Raw genomic sequence first — 22,805 nt, 5'->3', positions numbered from 1 at the left:
GATCGACAGGTTGGCTCCTGGCCCCGTTTCTTCTCCGTTCTTTATCTGTTTCTTCGGTGTTCTTCAACTCCTTTGTCCATCAATCAGATCGATGCAATTCATCAGCTGCGTCCCCATCCACCGTCAACATGACTCTCCAAGCATCACCTATTCGCTTCCTTTACTCTTGGCATCCAGTGGAACTTGCCCTCTGTTGCAACCTTTTGTAATTTGCTGACGACGGCAATAACGGATTATACTAGATGATGGAAAAATGGTTGCAACTAATGCAAGGACCCTCGGAGTTAGGTCCTCATCTGGCTGAAGGCAGAGGTATAAAGATTCCTGCGCTCACAGGGAATCTCATTTTCAATCTCTCATTCATCAAGCATCTCACAGCTTCCAAGTCCTCGCCTTCTTTGATTCTTCCGAAAATGCATCTTCTCCAAGCTTGCAAGCTGGCTGTCATTGCCACAGCTGGGCTTACCCTTGCCCACCCTGGTGCTCATGAGCCTAGCTCTTACACTGCCATGAGCAAGCGGAACTTCTTGCACAACGCCCGAAGCTCCCTTGACAAGTGCGCCGACAAGCTCGAAGCACGTGGAGTCAAGGCCCGTGCCGATGCCCGCCGTACAGCTCTACTTGAAAAACACAGGAAGCGGTCAATCCCCATTGAAGCTCGTGACACCGACAAGGTCGTGAACACTTCTCATCACTCCGACCTCCACGTCACCCCAAATACCTCCGCGGACGAGCTTTTCGACGAGGATCCAGTTTGCATCCTTGCGCCGGAGGGAGAAATTGGCCCCTTCTGGGTCAAAGGCGAGCTTATTCGCTATGATATCGCCGATGGGGAGCCCGGTATCCCGATCTACATTGATGGACAATTTATTGACATCAACACCTGCGAGCCCATTCCAGATCTATACTGGGATGTATGGAACTGCAACTCGACCGGTGTTTACTCTGGCGTGCAAAGTAGCTCGAACGGCAACGGCGACGATGACTCTAACCTGGATAATACAGCCCTCCGTGGTATCCAGAAGACCGATGAGGATGGAGTTGCGGGCTTCAAGACTGTTTTCCCCGGTCACTACTCTGGCCGTGCTACGCATGTCCACGTTGTCGCTCACTTTAATGCAACGCTCTTGCCGAACAACACCCTCACTGGTGGTTACGTTCCCCATATTGGACAACTGTTCTTTGATCAAGACCTGATTACTGAGGTTGAGGCAACCTACCCATATAACACTAGCACTGTGGCCATTACAGAGAACGCAGTAGACCATGTTGTCATCGATGAGACCGAGAACAGCGACTCCGATCCTTTCTTCCAATACGCACTCCTTGGCGACTCCATTGAGGATGGTATCTTTGCCTGGATTACTCTGGGCGTCAACTCGTCCGTTAGTCATGACTCGGCTGTTTCGTACGCTGCGACTTTGACCGCCGACGGAGGTGTCTCGAACTCCAACTTAGGTGCAGGTGGCCCCCCTGGTGGTGCAGGTAGCCCCCCTTTCTGAGCTAGCATTACATAATTGAATCCCGACGTCAGAGGCTGATTAACCTTGTCGGATGGATGTTTACTTCTGGTAGCCATGTTTTGTTGGTGTTTGTTTATTAGCTAGGTAGTCTTCCTTCAATCTCACCTAACTCGCTTGTTATATTACCAAGTCCTGTGCGCCTCGAAATAGCCATGGCTGTACTAGCTGACCTACCGTCAGCTTGTCTGTACCTAGCTAGGTAAGGATAGTGTATCTTTACAACGTGCGGACTAGCACATTGCAGCACCTGCACCTATTGTAATTAGGGCCCGTGTCGGTTTGGCGCCAAGACAGGCCAGTCGGAGCCCACTAAAAGTTGATCAGCCAATCATCGCAGCAAATAGGCGACAACCCCTACCTTCCTATTTAGGTTGACGGGATGAGACCAGCCGGAAGGTATCAGCAGCGTCCACTCCTTTAGAAGCATCATATATATTATACCCTCGAAGAAACAGTCTCTGGAATATAAGAAGGTTGCAATCTTGTATTAGGTATTTCTTCACCACACTTGGCCGAACATCCACACCTCTTTCCGAGTTTCCGAGTTTCGCAATGCCGCCATGGAGACGCAAGGAAAGGCCACGCCTAAACAAAGACCATGCCAGCTCTACGCAGCCTGACGGCTCTCAAGTACTCCAAGAGATCAAACATCGGCCATATCATCTCTTCGCGCAGTGACAAGATGCTTCAACGATGCGAGCCCTACCTCTACAGCTACCGACCTGGCCACAGATCCCGCTGAGGACTTAGCTAAGAAGCACGCAGAATTCGGTCCACTAGGTGATCGGTCCCATCTTTATACCAGCGCGGTTTCCGGAGGAGAAATGTCCGACCAGGTGGTGGATGATCCGCCGTACTTCATCATTTTGACAACCTATATAAGTTACCTCGTTGTGATATTCCTCGGCCACTTCCAAGACTTTGTCGCTAGATGGTTGAAGCCAGATACTTTTCAGCATCTTAAGGCTCGGGATGGGTATGTCTCGTTATATGACACTTTCGAAATTTTCTATACCCGGCGCATGAAGCAAAGGATCAATGACTGCTTTGAACGACCTACCACTGGCGTTCCTGGCAGACATGTTGTTCTGCTGGACCGAACCACAAAAGACAATGTTCGTTTTCAACTTACCGGCACCGCCGCAACTACCTTGAATCTGAGCTTGTATAATTATCTTGATTTTGCGCAGTCGGAGGGCTCTTGCGCTGACGCGGTGGGGGAGACCATTCGCCGAGACGGAATCAGTATGACGGGGCCATATTCAGTTTCTACAAAGCTACTCGCCGAGATGGAAGGTCAGGTTGCACGGTTGGTTGGAAAGGATGCGGCTCTTGTATTCTCGATGGGCTTTGCGACGAACTCCACGATATTTCCAGCGCTTGTGGAACAGGGATGTCTGATCTTATCAGACGAATTCAACCACGCTTCTATTCGATTGGGCGCCAGGCTTTCAGATGCGGCCATAGAGGTCTTTGCACACAATAGCATGGCTAGTCTCGAACAAAAGCTAAGGCAAGCCATTTCCCAAGGCCAGTCGCGAACGCATCGACCGTGGAAGAAGATTATGGTCACCGTTGAAGGGTTATACTCAATGGAGGGAACTATGTGCAATCTCCCCAAACTCTTAGAGCTAAAGAGGAAATATAAATTCTACCTCTTCGTCGACGAGGCATATTCAATTGGAGCAATTAGCAGTCAAGGGGGTAGGGTATGTGACTACTTTAAGGCCGACCCTGCTGAAGTCGATATCTTGATGAGTACGTTCACCAAGTCATTTGGAGCCAATGGCGGCTACATCGCTGCGGATAAAGCAATAATCGATACGCTACGCTGCACCAATGCTGGCCAGGTGTACAGCGAGGGACCAGCGCTTCCGGTTCTTGCGCAGATTTCTTCTTCACTTCGATTGATCGCGGATGATAACACCGTTCACCTGGTCAGGGTCTCGAGCGAGTTCAGCGCCTAACGTTTAACTCAAGATATCTTAGGCTGGGTTTGAAACGGCTCGGTTTCATCGTATACGGTCATGATGACTCTCCCATTGTGCCCCTAATGCTGTACCATCCAGCAAAGATGCCGGCTTTCTCTCGAGAAATGTTGCGGCGCAAGATATCAGTGGTCGTTGTTACCTACCCTGCTACACAATTGGAGCTCTCCCGGGCACGGTTGTGCGTCTCCGCGGCGCATACCAAGGACGACCTTGACAGGGTCTTGGAAGCATGCGATGAAGTTGGGGAAGCATTGCACTTGAAATTCTCATCTGGGATAGCGGGAGGATTGAAAGAGCCAAGGGCAGGTGGTGCAAGTTCACCAGAGAGATTGCCCGAGCCTCCACGCTGGACATTGTCCGAAATCATCGAAAATGGAGTCATAGATGCCAAACTCACTTTCTACTAAACGTAGCGGCATATCACTTGTTGTTGTAGAGGCGTTTCTTGGTTGTTTCAGACATTGGTGGTTCAGCGAATGTTTCAAGATTCTTAGGGTATATTAGGTATCAGCGCATTGTATACAAAATAGTGGCTGTTATCCATCTTTCTGGAGAATGGAACCTTATTGATAAGAGATAGATGACGAGTGGAGTAGAATCGCCACTCTGAAAGACACTTGGAAGGGAGGGAGGCTGTCTAGAGCGGGGCACGTGACCGGGCGCGGACAAAGATTAGGGCTGTGGCCCTCTGGGATTACCCGCACAAAAGTATCGCCGCCCTCGCTTAACGACCGCCGTCCTGCGAACCACATCCGACTCCGTTGTGTGCGTTGAACCTGCCCACAACGACAACAACCGCCGACAACATACATCCCCAGGGAGTATCCTAGAGCAGTGCTCTTCCTTTCGCTGGATATTTTCCTTTTGAACCGGTGACAGGATGTCCTCTATCGATCCAGTGGTGCGTACCGCCGCCTCTCCGATTTTCCGACCGTTTCGAGATCTATGCAACAGGGCAGAACGCCCCAATGAGAAAGACAGTCGCTGACTTGTGTTGGATGAACTTATAGGTCGTCATTGACGGCAAGGGACACCTCCTTGGTCGCCTGGCCAGCACTGTTGCCAAGCAGCTGCTCAACGGCCAGAAGATCGTCGTCGTGAGATGTGAGGCCCTCAACATCTCTGGCGAGTTCTTCCGTGCGAAGCGTACGTTCTATCCGACCCTCTCGCGTTTTGTTTCAGTCTTTCGTTTGTTTTGGGAATGGGAAATGGCAGAATCGGATAAGAGGCGGAAGATTCGACATTAGTTGGAATGGATTAGTGAATTGATAGCGCTGGGATGATGGTGCATATGGACAACAGACGGCTGACATGGGATGTTCGCGACAACAGTCAAGTACCACGCCTACCTCCGCAAGATTACCCGTTACAACCCTACCCGTGGTGGTCCCTTCCACTTCCGCGCTCCTTCTCGCATCTTCTACAAGGCCGTCCGCGGAATGATCCCTCACAAGACCGCCCGCGGTGCTGCTGCCCTTGAGCGCCTCAAGGTCTTCGAGGGTGTCCCCCCTCCCTACGACAAGAAGAAGCGCGTCGTCGTTCCCCAAGCTCTTCGCGTCCTTCGCCTCCGCCCCGGCCGCAAGTACTGCACCGTCGGTCGTCTCAGCCACGAGGTCGGCTGGAAGTACCAGGACGTCGTTGCCCGGTACGTATTCTTTGATACCCGCGTGATAGGATAATGAGTGTTGCTGGAATTCTGGCTAATGGTATTTTTTACACAGACTTGAGGAGAGGAGAAAGGTTAAGAGCAGCGCCTATTACGAGCGCAAGAAGGCTGCCCGCCGTCAGCTTGCCCACGCGCAGAAGTCGGCGACCGTCAATGAGAACACCAAGAGCCAGCTCGCTCAATACGGATTCTAGATTATACCTGGTTGCGCGGCTGGTTGCTTGTGTCTTTGATGGGATGGGTTGGGATCGCGAGCGGTTACGACTTTCAGCGAAGTGTGGCAGGGAGGCTGACCGACGACCTTTTTTCTCACTTATCCTTCCTTGTCATGGGATCCAGCAGTGCTATGCTAGGATGCACATGTGAGGCTGGAGAGACCAGTGTCGTCTTTAAAACAAAAGTACAATACAGGAGTCACTTGGGATGAAAAGGTTGTTCAAAATAGCTGACCCATTATTTCGCGCCGTGGCGGTTTAATCCAAGAAATTTTCAAGAGTTCATGACCTGCAATTTGCCGATACACATTCAATCCATTTTTATGTTCTACTTCCATTTGAGCCTCCTATCCTGAGTATTTTGTTCATTCCATCAAACAAGCGCCAACTCGTTCAGTGAACCCTTACCCAAATATAGAACGTGATCCTCGGCTTACTAGCATTGAAGGTGATCATCATTGAATTATCCTCGGCTGATTCTCCACAAGCTGGACTTATGAGGTCATACTGGCCGTATTCTTAGGCCTTCTCTTCGTTAGGAGTAGCCACGCCAGGCTGTCCACTGATATAGGGTGAAGCTGCCTAGTATTCTGAACGGCCCTCTCATCCGTTGAAACAGTTAGACTTTGATCCCACAGTGCAGACGAAAGCACCGTCATTCTGCAATGATTTCCTACTGCCAGAAGCGCGGTCAATCCAGTTTATGGGCAAATTAAAATTAGCCTCGGATTGTGACGGAGACCTAGCGGCCGAAGGTAACTGTATTGTCGTCTGTACTCGGTAACCAAGTAGAGATTCGATCAGGCACGGAGTGTACCTCGGTGAGACCCAAAAAAAAGGACGCGGAGAAGATGCGGAAAGTGAGCGGAATATCAAAATCATTGACGATCATGCCAGGCCAGCTCATCTCAATACATTGTTGTTCGATTTAACAGTAAGATTCTTGAGAGCTCAAACTATCTGCTTGCTATTAACACCTTCATACAGAATAGCTGCTGGTTATTGCCAATGACCACGGTGATTACCAGGGCCCGGAGCGAGTCCCTCGCCCCGGGAGGGTTCCGTCTCCGCAGTGATCAGTTTCCCCGCACTTTGGCACTCCACCGCGCCCGCTCCCGCCTGGACTGGGGCTTCTTCAGGCCAGGGCTTACGACTCGGCTCTTGCGACTCCAACCACAACACTCCGTGCTAATCCCTGCGCCCCCTCTCATATGTTTTTCAACAGTAAACCCCCCCTCTCCTCTTTACTTTCAACGCAACGCGTCATATAATGTCCGCCGCAAAGTCTCGCCTTGCCAGCCTCCTCGGCCACTTCAAACAGCCCCTTGATGCCAATGGCACAGCCGCCCCCGCCCCGGTAAACAGCTTCCAACATAATGTCAATTTCCACACGCTATCTCCGACATTTTTCCTGCCAAGGGCTGCCGCGATAGAGCCGGATGTGAGTGACGCATTGCTCAGTGTATAAGACTTGTTACAGCCATTAACTACCCCTCTTATCGCAAGGCCGAGGCAATCTACCACATTACCGCGAATAATCAAGTGCTGCGCAGAACGTACCGAGAGGCTGCGGACCGGGCTAGGGGTCTCGCATACTTTCTGAAGAAGCACGGATTCAAGAAAGTTGGAATCCTGTGTCCGAATACGCCGGCATTCCTAGAGTCAATTTTCGGCATTGCCGCTGCGGGGGCTGTCAATGTTGGTATGAACTTTGAGGGACTCGAGCGGTATAGGCGGGGTAGGCTGATGAAATCGATATAGCCGTGAACTATCGACTCAAAGAAGATGACATCGCTTATATATTTGCGCACTCTGATGCCGAGGTGATCATTGCCGACCAGGAATACTTGCCGCTGCTGGCGTCGTTCAGGGCGTCGAAGCCGAATGTCCGTATTATTGTGGATACTGATACCGATGCGACAGAAGGTCAGCTTGCGGGGCCCTTTGACGAGGCCATTCTAGAAGGCCTGGTATATGATCGGGATACTGGCGCAAGGGGCTGGAGTGCGCTTGAGAGTCAGGCTGCATCTGAAGATGATATAGTTGCGCTGGCATACACTAGCGGGACTACGGCGCGGCCGAAGGGTGTGGAATATACTCATCGTGGATGCTACTTGGCTGCTATGGCTAACATAATTGAGTCGGGGCTCAACTTTCATGGGCGGCGCTGTGGGTATTTGTGGATTCTGCCCATGTTTCATGCTATGGGTGGGTGTTCGCAATAGAGCTCGCCTGGTTTGACTTCACTGACATTGGAATTCTAGGCTGGACGTTTCCTTGGGCCGTTACTGCAGTGCGCGGGACTCACTACTGTCTCCGCAAAGTCGACTATCCGCAGATATGGAGACTTCTCAAGGAGGAAAGCATCACCCATTTTAATGCGGCTCCAACAGTGAACACTATCCTCTGTAGCTCCCCTGAAGCTGAGCCTCTTCAAGAGCCAGTCCACGTTACTGTCGCAGCGAGTCCACCAACACCTCATCTGTTCGAACAAATGACAGGCTTGAATTTGCATCCGGTCCATGTCTATGGTATGACGGAGACATACGGGCCAATTACTAAAGGATACCACATGCCCGCCTGGGAGAGCTTCCCCCGCAAGGAAAAGTTTGGGCGAATGGCACGGCAGGGTCATGGCTTCCTGACCAGCCTCCCTGCACGAGTGGTCCAGACTGAGGTGCCCGAGGGCATGATTATCGACGTCAAGCAAGACGGAAAGGAGATTGGAGAGATTGTGTTCGTTGGGAATATCTGTGCCAGAGGTTACTATAAGGACCCCGAAGCCACGCGGAAACTTTTCGTTGGCGGAGTCCTCCATTCAGGAGATTTGGCTGTTTGGCATCCAGATGGAGCAATCCAAATCCTCGACAGAGCCAAGGATATTATTATTAGCGGTGGGTCACCTTTTTGCTTCTCTCTCTTTCCTTTCACACTGACGTTGGTATAGGCGGCGAGAACATCTCGTCGGTAGCGCTTGAGTCAATGCTGGTCACTCATCCTGATATTCTGGAGGCTGGTGTCGTGGCTGTTCCAGACAGCCACTGGGGTGAACGGCCCAAAGCTTTTGTGACTGTCAAAGCGGGAAGGCATCTAGAGGGCAAAGATGTCGTCACCTGGGCCAGGAACACCAGCGGAATCAGCAAATTCATGGTCCCACGGGAAGTGGAGGTTGTCGCGGAGCTTCCCAAGACCAGCACGGGCAAGGTCCGAAAGAACGTCCTTCGCGACTGGGCGAAGGGAGGGAGTCTGTCATAACAAATCTGCGCTTGGATGCAAGGTAGATAGAACAAGATAGTATGGGAATAGACGCAAAGCTTTATTCACTATGTCCACTAGTATGGTTTGGGCAACGACCCCGCGGATTGGGCGGAGGATCAGTGAATGGACAAGTGAAGCAGACCACGCAGAACTGCAATGAGGATGTCGCATGAGGATCCCGGAACAGCTCATAAACCAGCTCGACCTCTTATATTTCCATACCACGATCAGGCCCAAATCAAAGCTGAGAACGCGACCAACGGATCCTGTTGCTTGATCATCTGCTCTAAGACCATGCTTTCATGCTTAAAGTCTTAGTCTCCCGCAGTCTATCCAGCCATCGCCCTTTGATCCCCCACTCAATGAATCTTTCTTCTCTCGCACCTCTTCGACCTTATCCTTGTCAACCAATCACTTCTCTGAGCAGTCATCGCTATCGACCTCTGGCGAGGCCTTGTTGGATTCCTGTAAGCCTGAATCCTGAAAGAGCAGGTGATTTCATTTGTTCCCCCTCTCCCGCCTTGGATTGCAGCCGCCGCCTTCCCCATCCTGTTCCCGTCACAATCACATTCCATCACCTTAGCCTGGGCTAATAATAACTTCTTTCAACCCCTCCTAGACCGATTGCTACTTTGAGCTGTGGTAAATCCGACTGGAGAGCTTAGGCACCTTTTTCTCCGACATCTTGTCCTCGCCCCTCGCTTCAACCGAAGTCGCTGTCCTCAAGCCTCCTTGCCGTCGCTATTCCTGCAGTCACCGCAGGCACGCCCAACGCGCATCCCCTTCATAAAGACTTCCATCCTCCTACCGGCTCCTTTGCTTCCTCAACGACTCGAGTCGCCGGCGACACCGCTTGATTCAGCGAAGGTTTTACTCCGCACAGATCAACAGGATTCTCTGTGCAATCAAGTGACGTACGCATACGCAATATCTGCTCATGTCTACTTGCTTTTTACTGTAAGATTGAGAAAAGTGGTCAGTCAGGATAATTATCAACCGCAACGCAAACCAAACCCACGTCGCCATTATGGCTCGCTCTCGGCAGCCGGCTCGACTCTCGAGCGAAGCTCCCTCTGAATCCTCGTCGTCAACCTCACCGGAACGTGCTGCTGACGATGATACCGATTTCTTCACACTTCAAGCAAACGACTCCCAGTCCTCGATCGGTGCCGGGAACGTTCGTGATTCACATATCCAGACTGACCCCGAAATTGTCCTGCCACCGATCGCATACCTTCCGCCGGAGATTCTGATCTCTATTTTCTCGAAGCTGAACTCTCCTAAAGATCTGTTGAGTTGCTTGCTGGTGTGTCGTATCTGGGCGGTGAACTGTGTTGGACTCCTTTGGCATCGGCCATCGTGCAACAACTGGGACAACTTGAAGAGAATCACGGCCGCCGTTGGGGAAGAAGACAGCTTCTTTCTTTATTCAGCGCTCATTAAGAGGCTGAATCTTTCTGCACTCACTGAAGACGTCAGTGATGGGACCGTCGTGCCTTTTGCCCAGTGCAACCGAATCGAGCGCCTTACATTGACGAACTGCCGTAAACTGACCGACAACGGGGTATCCGATTTAATTGTCGGTAGTCGGCACTTGCAGGCTCTTGACGTCTCGGAGCTGCGGGCTCTTACGGACCATACTCTCTTCAACGTGGCGGAAAATTGCAATCGACTGCAGGGTCTCAACATCACCGGATGTACGAATGTAACGGATGAATCTTTGATTGCCATTTCTCAGAAATGCCGCTTGTTGAAAAGAGTAAGTTCTTCATAAGGTCTATCCATGAATATAGGGTTTTGTCCTAATTTTTTACAGTTGAAACTGAATGGTGTTACCCAAGTCACCGATAGGGCGATCTTGTCTTTCGCCCAGAACTGCGCGTCCATCCTCGAGATCGATCTCCAAGAATGCAAGCTCGTCACAAACCAGTCAGTGACGGCACTTATGGCCACACTACAAAACTTGCGTGAACTTAGACTGGCTCATTGTGAGAAGGTTGACGATTCAGCATTTTTGGATCTTCCCAGGCACGTCACAATGAGCAGTCTCCGTATCCTGGATCTGACCGCGTGTGAAAACATAAGAGATGATGCTGTCGAGCGTATCGTCAATGCGGCGCCGCGCTTGCGAAACCTTGTGCTCGCGAAGTGCAAATTCATCACTGACCGTTCTGTCTGGACCATCTGCAAACTAGGCAAGAACCTGCACTATGTTCACTTAGGACACTGCTCCAACATCACAGACAACGCGGTGATCCAGCTTGTCAAGTCCTGCAACCGAATTCGATATATTGATCTCGCTTGTTGCAGCCGCCTGACGGACCGAAGTGTTCAGCAGCTGGCCACTCTGCCTAAGCTGAGAAGGATCGGTCTGGTCAAATGTCAATTGATCACAGACGCTAGTATCCTAGCACTTGCCCGACCAACCCAAGATCGCTCGGTTTCGTTCAGCAGTCTGGAACGAGTACACCTGAGCTACTGTATCAACCTTACCATGCTTGTAAGTTTTGATTCTCTTCTAGTGCCGAAAGATGATTTTGACTGGAATCATTTAGGGCATCCATGCTTTGCTTAACAGCTGTCCCCGCTTAACCCATCTGAGTCTCACCGGAGTCGCATCATTCTTGCGTGAAGAACTTACGGTATTCTGTCGCGAGGCTCCCCAAGAGTTCACACGCCAGCAGCGCGACGTCTTTTGTGTTTTTAGTGGCGAGGGTGTCAACCTTCTCCGTGACCATCTCAACCGTGAAGCCGCTCCCCAGCGGGACATGAACGAGGCCACCATGTACGACGATGAAGACGAACTGGACGAGGATGAGGGCCAAGTCACGGGCCTCATGCACGCCGCCGCGATTAACGATGACGACTACATTGACATCACACCTCCTCACACATGATACCCCTGCAAATTGCTTCAGCGTGTGGTTTTCGTCGGTATTATTTCTTTCGCCCGTTCTCTCTAGCATGATTTATCTTTCCCAAGTCGGTTCAGCATGTCTTACTATCATGGATGTTATTACTATGTCGTGTTGATTTTGGGGTCACGGAACAAGCATCGCCTTCTTCAACGGGGCTTTCGATTTTATCTGGGTTTTGCATTTGTAGCGGTTACATGGGATCTCCAATCACTCTTAGCTATCTGTTATCGGCCATGGGTGTATTGTTGGCGATTGGCACATATGAAGGTTTTCTATCAGGAGCAGGCCAGCCATCAAGAGGCGGTCGTAAGTAGATATTCATTGATATCCCACTCAATTATAAACATTTCTTTATTCTTAATTAATCAACAGTAGCATTCTGTATGGCGTAATGTGGTATCCGTTCTTAGTCCCGTACTCGGCCCCGCCGCAGCTTCCCGTCTCAGCTTCTTATCTCCTCATCTCCGCACCTGCACCAGCTCAAGCTCTTCGTCCAAGAGTCCTTGCTCGCCAGTTGGAACTTCCCAGGGGTCGTGATGATGGACCCCCCGAAGGCACCTCGGGCGAACCCGATAGCTTTCACGCCTTGGCCTGTCACCCTAATCACCGCGGTCGTGTACCTTGCCTTCGTGATTCCTCTGCTGGTTGTTCACCATGTCGTACCACCCGCGCCCAGCTCGAGTCCTGACGGCCTCAATATTACCGAAGCCTGGAGCGACCTCCAAATCCTGACATCGGGGTACCGTCCTTACAACTCACGCCAAAATGATAAGATCCACGAATGGTTGTTGCAGCGCATTGACGAGATCTTGGACGCCGCGCCGGCCGCGACCGACGAGAAGAAACCGGACGTTTTCGTCTTCGACGACATGCGCTCGAACCTGACGTTCACCCGTGAAAACCTCGCTGTGTACTTTGAAGGAACCAACATACTGGTGTATATTCGTGGCGAGGACGATGACCTAGAACACTGGTGGGAGCTGCCGGAGGGAACTCCTAAGGGCAAAGGAGGCGTGCTGGTGAACGCCCATTACGATAGCGTCTCGACAGGATATGGCGCGACGGACGATGGAGTCGGAGTTGTGACTTGCTTGCAGCTTGTTAAATATTTCACGACTCCAGGACATGCACCTCGGAAAGGACTAGTGGTGTTGTTCAACAATGGCGAGGAAGACTTCTTGAATGGCGCGCGCGTGTATAGTCAACACCCGTTATCGAGATTGCCGCATACATTCCTAAACCTAGAAGGCGCGGGCGCTGGCGGTCGCGCGGTGCTCTTCCGCAGTTCCGATGCAGAGGTTTCTGCGTTTTACATGCGATCGCAGCATCCTTTTGGGTCTGTGCTGGGTTCAGATGGTTTTAAAGCGGGACTTATCCGAAGCCAGACCGATTATGTCGTGTTTGATGGCGATCTGGGACTTCGTGGGCTTGATGTCGCATTTATGGAGCCGAGAGCTCGATACCATACCGACCAGGACGATACTAGGCACACCAGCAAAGACTCCCTGTGGCACATGTTGTCAACAGCAGTCGCAACTACAGAGGGTCTTGTGTCTGACTCGAGTGATCGGTTTGATGGACCATCGAGGGACGATCACAAGATAGCGAGCGGAACAGGCAATTCGGCTGTTTGGTTTGACCTTTATGGAAGCACGTTTGTGCTCTTCCGCTTGCATACTCTGTTTGCATTGTCGGTCACCCTTTTAGTGGTCGCGCCGCTAGTCCTTCTCTTGACGAGCATAATTCTCACCAAATTCGACAAGATGTACCTCTTTAGGACTTCTGTCCGGCCGGAGGGCAGTCTCGAGACACTCCCTCTTTACGGTGACCGGGGGCTCATTAGATATCCATTCTTGCTGGGAGTTCCCACCGCTGTCACTGTGGGCCTGGCGTACTTACTTGCCAAAGTCAACCCCTACATCGTCCACAGCAGCCAATACGCGGTGTGGAGTATGATGGTGTCCGCCTGGACGTTCCTGGCTTGGTTTGTCTCTCGCGTGGCTGACTTTGCGCGCCCGTCTGCGTTCCACCGCGTCTACACCTTGACCTGGACCTTTGTTTTCATGTGGGTTCTCCAAGTCATCGCAACTGTCTATCAAGACCGCTGGGGCTTGGGAGGCAGTTACTTTATCTTCTTTGGATTTGCAGGAACATTTCTAGCTACGTGGATATCGTATCTCGAGCTTTTTTCCCTGCCGCGGAAATCCGAGTATGCTAACCAGTATCGGCCGGCCTCGAGACGAGCCAGCAGCCATGGCAGCCGGCTCGGGGCACTGTCTGACGAGGATGGGGAAGATGACGAAGAAGGCGATGAGCCGCCGACGGAATCAACATCGCTGCTTGGTAGTAACAGTCGGCAACGAACTACATTCGCAAACTACGTTCGAGTGAGCGCAGACCCTGCAGACCACTCAGATACCGAGGAACGTTCGCAAGATGTCAACGTGTATGGTCTCGAGCAACGATGGAGTGCTTCTCTACCTAAATGGTTATGGGTGCTGCAATTCCTGCTCGTAGCGCCGATTGTCCTGATCTTGGTTGGACCCATATCGTTGCTTCTGACTAGTTCGCTTCACCAGACTGGACAGGATGGGAGCTCTTCGTTATTCATCTACATTGCCATTGTTGTTCTCACGACTTTGTTGCTGGCTCCGATTCTTCCGTTTGTTCATCGATACACCTACCACATCCCAATTTTCTTGCTAGCTGTCTTCGTGGGCACCCTGATCTACAACCTCGTTGCTTTCCCATTCTCCGACTCCAGCCGGCTCAAGCTATTCTTTATCCAGGAGGTGGATCTTGACACTGGCTTGAATACTGTCTCACTGACGGGAGCTCAACCTTTTGTCCATGACGTTGCGGTTGGTTTACCAAGCGCGGCGGGCCAGAATGTCACCTGTGATCCCCTCGGTGACAGATTCCAATGCTCCTGGACTGGAATTCCTCCACATGTCCTCACAGAAGAGAAGCCTTATGAGGATTGGCTCTCATTCGAGATTTCTCGGTCTACTGACAAACCGCGTCAAGCTCAGCTCCAGATTACCGGCCAAAATACCCGCGCATGCAAGGTCCTCTTCGATACCCCAATCAAGAACTTTCATGTTGCCGACTCCGCGTACGATCCTCGCTTCCCTCATACATATGCCAAGGGGATCAAAGAGATCCGACTTTGGAGTCGTACGTGGGACAACACGTGGACGGTTGATGTGGAGTGGTTCAACCCGGACAGCTCGTCAGACCACAGTAATAACTCTGGTGCGCTCACCGGGCAAGTTATTTGTATATGGAGCGACTATAACCAGCCGGGGGCCATTCCGGCTCTTGAAGAAGTGCGACAGTACGGTCCCGCCTGGATAGGCGTGAGTAAATTGGCCGATGGGCTTGTGGCGGGTCACAAAGCCTTTGAAATCGCCTAACTTTCCGAAGTATCTGTCTACATTTACTGTACTGTCAGCTCGTCAATTGAGGAGAAGGATCGGCCCCTTGTGGTTACTATCTCGGCATTCGGGTTACGAGTTTATGATTTCGTCTAGTTTTGTGTTTCTATAGGATGACGCTCGTCGGCTCTTTTGCATGTTTTTTTAGTCCGGTCTTCTATTAAGGATCTCATATTATATCAATGTACGGGTTATATTGTATGTTACGTTCGTATGTTTGAGTACGAATATTGCCCGGTGTTGAGTTATTTGGGGGCGGTTGTTGGTGATATATATCTTACCCCTGGTAGTACCAAACTTCGGGTCCATAAAAGTATCCAGTGAGAATGAGCTGGGTTAGTTTAAGCAGAGTAATAGGTAATACTCTGCACGTGCTAAGTCAAACGGTAATTCAGCTAGATTTTCAGTATTTTTTTTTTATCTGATTTCTCATTTTATATATTCAATCACATGTTATGAGGCTGGGGGTCCCGGTTCCGGTTCCGTCCCTTCCAATTCCTCTCACTGGGTTTCTTCAGGAGTAAGCCTAGTCCCTCCCATCTGGACTGTGAAGGTAAGATATATGGAGATAAATATCTGGCGCAAATATATGAGCGCTCAGATTTTGGTATGGCTGCTTTTGTTTGTGAGTTAAACCTGCAGCATGGGGTCTCCCCGTTGGCGCGAGCCTGGTGCTGCTTTCCCATTGCCGTTCCTGTTTCAAGGTGGCGAGGTAGGGTTAATGAAATACAGTTGTAATGTATGCATAAAGGCGGCCGATTAGCTGATGTACGGAGAGTACAGTTGTTCTGTTATACTCCTCACATTGCTGTGCTGCTGAGGTGAAGAATGTCCGACTTTGCGGCGATATTATGAGGTCTCGACTTTGATTTCCTAAAAATTGATTCTCTCAAAGGGTATAAGATGGATGATGTTGATTTCGTGGCTATTATCTGACCGTAATATCGTCGCTCATTATTCGTGCCGTCAGTAAACGGAGATTAGGGTGTCAATATGAATCGGAAGATGAAAATGTGCATAGTTGAGGGAGAGGAACAAGTAGGTAGGCATGTGATCACCCTGGGCTCGCCGGTCCCTTGGTATGTAGCATTGGCAAGCGCTGTGGTGATTCGGTAAAGTCTCGCTCGGTACATGGGGGGTTGTTCGTCTGCGTTTCGCTACTTAGGGCATGCGAGATCTCCGAATGGCCTGTTCCTGATTCGCGCGGAGGACCAGAGTGTTCAAACATGGCGATATGGACGTCGTCCTCGTCCATGAATGGATGGGAGCGTTGTCTGGTAGTCGGAGTTGCGTACGTGAGATCCGAAGTAACTCTTGTGGCATCGACGAAATCTGGGAAGTCCGGGGGAGGGCCGCTCACAGATTCCTGTTTCCAAATGTGGCTGCGGACGAGGAAGACGAGTTTACCGAGGACCGCGAACTCGAGCTTCAGTTTGACGCTGTAAACAACGCCCTTGATCATTGTTTCCATAATGTAGTAGTCCATGTATTCAACCACCAAAAGGCCAATGTCCATCACAATGATGATGAAGTTGATTGCGACGAGCTGATACATGATCTTGCGTTTCCCCTTGTCCGGGTCGAGACGGAGCATGCGAATCGTTTCCCATATGTACAAGGCGGACAGTACAAATTCCTGGATACAGAAGCCGGTCATCTGAATCTTCTCCATGACGTTATAGCCTCTAATGTAGCCGTGTCGTCCTGCCGCTAGGTTGGAGCCGAAAGTGAGGACGGTGGTGGGGACATGTAGAATGAAAACATTGATGATGATCATGGCTAGCACTCGGCGAAGGGTGCGCTGATTAGGAACGACGAGGTGTAGCCGCGAGTATAGAACGATGGCCTGGCCAGTAACCATGCAGTACCAGCCGACGGTGATGAAGGTGACTGATAGCCATGTTGCAGATGTCAGGTTGAAGAACTTGAGCAGAAATCCAAGCGAATACGGTATGAGTCCCACTGCCGACGAGACCAGCAAGCTCCAGAAGTACAAGCCTCGATAGTCACTGAATGTGACAAACACCAGGGCAATGAGTTCGACGGCGTTGTACCAAGTGATTCCCGTAAGCGTCGCAATGGTGATCTGGATTCCTAGACTCTCACCCGAATAACCTCCCGTGATGCCATTGCCAGGGGAGCTGCTGGAGACCATGTCGCTAAGTTTGAGAAAGCTGCTCCTGATTGTGGGATGCGGTGACCGGATTCATGGTGTGCCTGAGGTGGAGGAGAGGCGATGAGGGGAGCTTGGGAGGGGCGAGAACGGAGAGGAGCAGAAGAGAAGAGGAGCGAAGACTGGACAGTAACACAAGATGACAAAAAGCAGAGAGAATGACTGGAAGAGCAGGAGATGGAGTGTTGAGACGAGATGAGCTGAGATTATCTCTGTCAGGTGGGAAGGCCAATGCAGTCAGGGCGAGAAAATACCCCGGATTGTCACACCTCCAGCAACCAACACCACTGCGCCAACCCAATAATCAGTCGCAGAAGCGCCACTGGCCGGACTGCCAGCTAGCTTGACAGCCAAGATGAAATCACTAATAAAAGATCAACTCAAGAACAAGAAAAACAGCCCGATGCCCCAGGGCCCAGCGCTAAGCACCCAAGCGAAAATGAATCACAGCCCCCAGATCGGCTCTAACACCAAGCGAGTAAGCCGGTAACCTTGAGGCTTGAGCAGGGGCACGCTATGATGAAAGACACCGATGATGTGCAGCTCTTTTTCCGATGGCTTCTCAAATCCAACCTTCAAGCTCCAGCCCCCCAGGCCAAGATCGATAAGTTCCCTTCCCTCCCTGTTTGCTGAAATTAAAGTCCGTCCCAAAATCCAGACGAGACTGGCCTTCCAAAATCAACCGTTACGTTGCTCAGCCAAGCGGCTTTCGCTGACATGGTCCGTGAACATTTCCCCAGGTCTTTCCCCTTGTGCCTCCCCCTCTCTTCAAAGCTCGACTGGTTCGTGCAATCAGAATCGGCCTCGCCTGGGCCTACGTACCCAGAACGGCAAATCCCAGTCATGGCCACCCCAGATGGATCGCACAAGTGGGCCCAATCAAGAGCCCCAGATCCAATAATGAATCTCATTGCAGGAGTCTGACAGTGACCAGTGGACCACAAGCAACGCCGCCGGAATTAGGAATCTTGCCGACGCTGGTAATTCGCGATGCTCTTGGCGCGATCTATACGCCGAAGTCCGCCCGTCGTTGAGATGGAGTGCAGATAAAGGAGCTTAAAGAAGGGATAATCTCCGGACACTAAGAAAATGAAGTTGGAACGGCTCAGGTTCGTCGCGTGGCTCGGGCCACCGTTGTGGAAGGGCTGTGGCGTGGTATGGTCGGTCCGTCCTTGCCGCAGTCGGGTGCTCTTCGCCTTGTTCTTTCTCCTCCCCTTCTTTGATAATAATGAGTCTCCTTCCCGCTCTCTTTGTCCTACGCCGTCACTCATCCCTAGCAAGTTACTCTGGGGAGATGCCAACCAGTTACTACTAAGCCATTTGATCCCTGGTCGGTGCTGACTCTGGTGTTGCATTGAAGAAAGTGACCGCGCCGGTGCCCGCCCGGGCAACAATGACTTCCCCTGCACATCGGACCAGGATAACATTCAAACCGCCATGCGACGTTGATACGAGGAGCTTGGAACAAACCCGGAGTAAGGAGTACGTCATTTCCTGTTAGGACCTAAGGAAGCCGCGCCGGTCCTGTCCCGGGTTACTGGAAAGCTCGACGTCAATCGTTTGGGGCGGAAAAATATAGTAGTGAACTATCAGTACGCACCGATCAAAAGCCGCGGATAGAGAAGCTGCTGGAGAGGGAGAGTCCACGGAATTGTTGCAAGTCATCACTCACGAAAATTGAACTCACGAAAATTGAGGACTAGTGCTGCTAGAGTTGGCCACGCCACTGCTACAATGACAAGACTGGTAGGAGTTGTGCTTATTTATTCGTTTGACCTAGTCACTTAGCAGGGATTTGTCGCCCCGTTCCCGCAGCGAATTCCTAGCCCCAGCGAGACCGAGGAGTAGTTTCAGACGACATTGCTCTAGAATCATGTTTACGACGAATACGTGCTCCAGTTTCAGTTCTCCAACTCTCTCGAGAGACCGAATTCTAATTCCTGCCGCGTCGTGTCGACTACGCCAATTTTCCCTCACGAGCTTAAATTTTCCGACCTGTCGACAAGGGATCGCGAACTTTACCTTGGCTCCATAAACTACCAATCGATAATCATCCGCGGCGGAGGATCCGAAATTCGAGAGTGGTGTCCCAACGTGATGGATATAGTCCACGGGCTCTCAGGCTGATAATTTCAGCTCAATTGCCATATTCATCGACGGCTCATAATACGGATCACAATCTCTGCCATACGGTGGCTTCCCGTGGCCTACCCAGGCGACCATAGGATTACTGCCATCCATTTCGTACTTTTTTTTCGCAGTCATTCAGCACTTCCGTACCGTCAACCATGAAGCACCGTAGAACTACGGCTGCATCACCTCCAGCACTAACGAATTGATGCATCTTCGTTGGCTTTGCTCTCGTTGGTCTGCAATAAATTGCGGACAGCCTCCCCCTGTTGCTACTCACCACCAATCATTGATCCAAAACCTGGCCCGGAAATGTCATCCCGATAGCTTTGCCTGATAGTCGGTGAAGCTGAAGAGTTCGAGATGCGAGCCTTACAATTATTATTCTAACTTCCAAGGCCCGCTGCTGCAGCAGCACCTAAAACTTCCAAACCTGGAATTAGCTTTGACTCGACAGACTGGGTCACCCTTGCCTAGCACGTTCTGAGCACTCGGAATCGGGTCGCACGAAGCGCCATCATGTGCACATCCTTGGCCTAGACTGATCTTGGAGTTCCTCCCCAACCATGACAGCGGACTCGGCCATCGGGAAGCGATTGTTGACGGCAACGGCAGGGTACAGACACTGCAGCAAGAGCACAGTGTCTGCCGTTGTACTCCACCTGTCACCGGGCAAGCGCACAGTGATCGCGGATGATCACCCGGCTAGTGCAGGCTGGGCCGCTGGGCAGACAGCTCCCGCGGTGTCCAGGGCCAATTCCGCAAACTTCAACGTCACGCGACCATCAAGTGACAGTCCATATAGAAATGCTGTAGAATTGTACGAGGTAGATTATATTTGATTTCGTGTACTGACCAGGGTGACGGAGCTTGCCACATGCTCCTCCCCTTTGTGTGTACTCACCGCCACGATGTTCTTCGAGTTGCATTGATTGATCGCGAATGATATTGTCCCATTATACTTGCCCGAGCAGGGTTGCCCTTATTACGCGCTTTGGGCCAAACAGCCCCTTGGTCAATAGTTCATACTGTTGACTGCGCATCAGCGAACAACGGTCTATCCGACGAGTACCCGCATCATTCATCAAATTTGCAGAAACTCGGAAAGTGGAAAGTGGGAACTGGGATCCCCATGCCAGTGGACCGGTTAGTAGTAGTGTGTCCGCCGTCCGGAGAGTAGGCTCAACTTCCGCGTAGTAAATGTCATCTGTTATTGCATGCATCCTTCAAGAAGAAAAAGTAGTGCCTGAGGCCACTGATTCGTCCCGATCGTAAAACTTGCAGGTGGCTTTTACGGGTCAGCAGTACTGTTATGCTTTAGTGGCTTACGGAGCAGCTCGGTTGAGGATGTCTTGCGCCCTCGTCTGAACACCCACATCCTTGAGGCCTTGGACATTGACCTCTTCTTTGAAAAGCAGTCAGCCATTTACGATGCCGGTGTAAGCTCAGGCCATAATCTCCTCGCGATTGGAGGACAAAAGGCCCGCGAATAATGCTGGACGTCTGGTGATGTTGTCGATCTGGTCCGAGCATAAGTATATGTGGCTACCCAGGAACTGGATCGCTTCGCCCAGTTCGAAACCCGGCGATCCAGGATGTTCGACGTAACAACGGCTCTGTCAACCCTGGAAACAGTAGCTCTGCTCTGAAATCTCGATAGAAATGTACGGCACGGTTGGAATGATGGGCTGATTCCTGAATCATGAGATCTTTCAAGTTACGACTTTGACCACAGCGGCGTAACGCATGGACTAGAGGAACCTGCCCGTACCCGGAGGAATTGAACACGGTCCTGTCGCTCGGGAGTGTCGGAATGCGGCGTCTACCGTGATTGCGCATACGGCTCAGCTGCCTTTGACCGACATCTTATCGCCAGCTAGGAGAGTAGCCCGTTAACGGAGTGTAGTAGACTGGCCAGAAAAGATGACAGCTTAGCGAGCGCGCTTAAAGTATTGCAGCAAGCACGTGAATAGTCCAAGTTTACACTTCATCGATGCTCACCCCAGATGTCATATAGCAGGCGGGCCTTTGCAGTAGACGGAGTTGTGAAAAGGCCAGGCACGAAGTTGTAATGTATTGAGAGGAGTGTATTCTGGATAGTACGTCATCAAACGTCAGAAAGTGGTTGACTGGGAAATTTCCATTGACTGAACGTCGGAAGAACCTCTCGAGTCTGCTTGAAGACGGCGACCTGCCAGACGTAGGAGGAGCGATATCGGCGTGATGTTGAGGAAATTGCTTCAGCACCTAATGCAGAATTCTTCGACGCAAAGAACAGAATCAGCCGCCAGTTAGAGTCTTTGTTTCGGTGAGAGTTCATTGAGCAATCACTTATTTTCAACGTGGTTGATCAGACCATACATGAGAAGGCATGGGACGCTGTCGGACACAGACGATGCCGAATGGCATTGGAATATTGTAGGCTTGACCCAATGAGAGAAATAGAAGCAGATAAAGACTTGGGATCTAGCCTGTCGAATGCATTTCCGAAGCAGTTTGCCGCCCTGACGAAAGGGCACAAAAGAGTGACATGAAGAAACTAGGCACAGGTTTCAACCACGATGGACCTTGCGACCCTGAATAGGTACTTCGGAAGACGCAAGTCCCAATCTCCGTGTCGCCTCCCCGAATCTCTTCAAGTGGGTCTGATGCACGGTGGAAATGCAACCACCAGCGGTACTGGCAAAGCGGGTTCCCTTCGCACTAGGTTCTTTGCAAAAAGCGCCATGTTCAAATTCCAAGCGGACTCTGCAGTATAATAGCTCAAGTTATCATAAAGTCGAATACTGCTGCCTCAATGGGCGCCTCCAGTCTTCAGGCAAGGTTTCGTGTAATCGTGGTTCTGTGGCGTCAAAAAGACAAGCGGAGTTCTACCACCAAAAAAAAGCAAATAAGTCTGGACTGGGATTCTGCAGCCGACAAGCGTTTAGCTCATCGACAGAATTCATCACTGAGGCAGTGGCGGCATCATAGTGAAGGAATGCTGCAGCTCTGCAGCGCGGAACGCGGACAAGAACCCAATGAAGAGCGAACTATGTCGAGCGAGAGGTCATAGGATCGGAGTCTGGAAGCGCGATCGTCTTCACAGCAACTGTAGAAGTGGATATGGGTGACAGATGATGATCGGACTTTTGTATGGATCAACATTTAGTTTATCTCCATTTGGGAGACATCCGAGTCGCCTACCTGTCGGAACGATGTTAAATGTGGGTTGTTTGTCATCACGCACTGCAAGTCTTCTGCCTCCTGCATTTGCTAGAAATCGAGCATTTCAAATCATATGGTTTCATGAAACATCTCGAAGAGTGCTTGCTACAAGAGCCAGCGTAGACAAATCAAGTCCAGATCCTTGCAAGTTACCGAAGGCTGCCCGGGCAGGTAGGCTTCCAGCGAGTGGAGATCAAGAACCTGAGTGGTACGGCTTCATTTTTGATGTATTGCAGCCACGATTGATGCAGGTTTGATCCCTATCTTGCCAATTCGCAAAGTGCGTC

The 22,805-nt window shown here is 51.0% G+C and overlaps 5 protein-coding genes across 5 annotated transcripts; 4 read left to right on the top strand and 1 right to left on the bottom strand.

The window, feature by feature from the left end:
- Positions 1-35: 35 nt before the first annotated feature.
- BDW74DRAFT_143092 (intradiol ring-cleavage dioxygenase) lies at positions 36-1,614 on the top strand. The gene is made up of 2 exons (XM_073722821.1): positions 36-312; positions 369-1,614. The coding sequence occupies exon 2, from the start codon at positions 414-416 to the stop codon at positions 1,500-1,502; it is 1,089 nt and encodes a 362-aa protein (XP_073590258.1). The 5' UTR covers positions 36-312; positions 369-413; the 3' UTR covers positions 1,503-1,614.
- Positions 1,615-2,075: 461 nt separating this feature from the next.
- Positions 2,076-4,075, top strand: BDW74DRAFT_184825 (uncharacterized protein; the record flags this gene model as incomplete). The annotated part of the gene is made up of 3 exons (XM_073730903.1): positions 2,076-2,153; positions 2,267-3,400; positions 3,466-4,075. 3 exons carry the CDS (start codon positions 2,076-2,078, stop codon positions 3,919-3,921), a joined length of 1,668 nt encoding a protein of 555 aa, XP_073590257.1. The 3' UTR covers positions 3,922-4,075.
- Positions 4,076-4,394: 319 nt separating this feature from the next.
- On the top strand, positions 4,395-8,823 carry BDW74DRAFT_184823 (putative AMP-binding domain protein; the record flags this gene model as incomplete). The annotated part of the gene is made up of 8 exons (XM_073730902.1): positions 4,395-4,415; positions 4,525-4,660; positions 4,847-5,159; positions 5,236-5,329; positions 6,902-7,097; positions 7,157-7,603; positions 7,660-8,289; positions 8,343-8,823. 8 exons carry the CDS (start codon positions 4,395-4,397, stop codon positions 8,648-8,650), a joined length of 2,145 nt encoding a protein of 714 aa, XP_073590256.1. The 3' UTR covers positions 8,651-8,823.
- An 857-nt stretch (positions 8,824-9,680) lies between these two features.
- BDW74DRAFT_164972 (uncharacterized protein) lies at positions 9,681-14,987 on the top strand (the record flags this gene model as incomplete). Its single annotated transcript, XM_073726359.1, has 7 exons — positions 9,681-9,959; positions 10,038-10,412; positions 10,470-11,153; positions 11,209-11,478; positions 11,646-11,838; positions 12,100-13,780; positions 13,811-14,987. The coding sequence occupies 7 exons, from the start codon at positions 9,681-9,683 to the stop codon at positions 14,985-14,987; spliced, it is 4,659 nt and encodes a 1,552-aa protein (XP_073590255.1).
- Positions 14,988-15,878: 891 nt separating this feature from the next.
- BDW74DRAFT_9311 (uncharacterized protein) lies at positions 15,879-17,438 on the bottom strand. The gene has a single exon (XM_073734102.1). It carries the CDS (start codon positions 17,161-17,163, stop codon positions 16,063-16,065), a length of 1,101 nt encoding a protein of 366 aa, XP_073590254.1. The 5' UTR covers positions 17,164-17,438; the 3' UTR covers positions 15,879-16,062.
- Between the last annotated feature and the right edge of the window lie 5,367 nt (positions 17,439-22,805).

This window comes from Aspergillus multicolor (assembly GCF_047715735.1).
Source record: "Aspergillus multicolor strain CBS 133.54 unplaced genomic scaffold BDW74scaffold_1, whole genome shotgun sequence".
Lineage (NCBI taxonomy): Eukaryota > Fungi > Ascomycota > Eurotiomycetes > Eurotiales > Aspergillaceae > Aspergillus > Aspergillus multicolor.
Note: the sequence above shows the minus strand (reverse complement) of the source record. Positions and strands in the feature narration are given on the sequence as shown.

Coding starts and splice junctions, on each gene's coding strand:
- BDW74DRAFT_9311 (XM_073734102.1), bottom strand. CDS start 17,163: ATGGTCTCCAGCAGCTCCCCTGGCAATGGCATCACGGGAGGTTATTCG.
- BDW74DRAFT_143092 (XM_073722821.1), top strand. CDS start 414: ATGCATCTTCTCCAAGCTTGCAAGCTGGCTGTCATTGCCACAGCTGGG.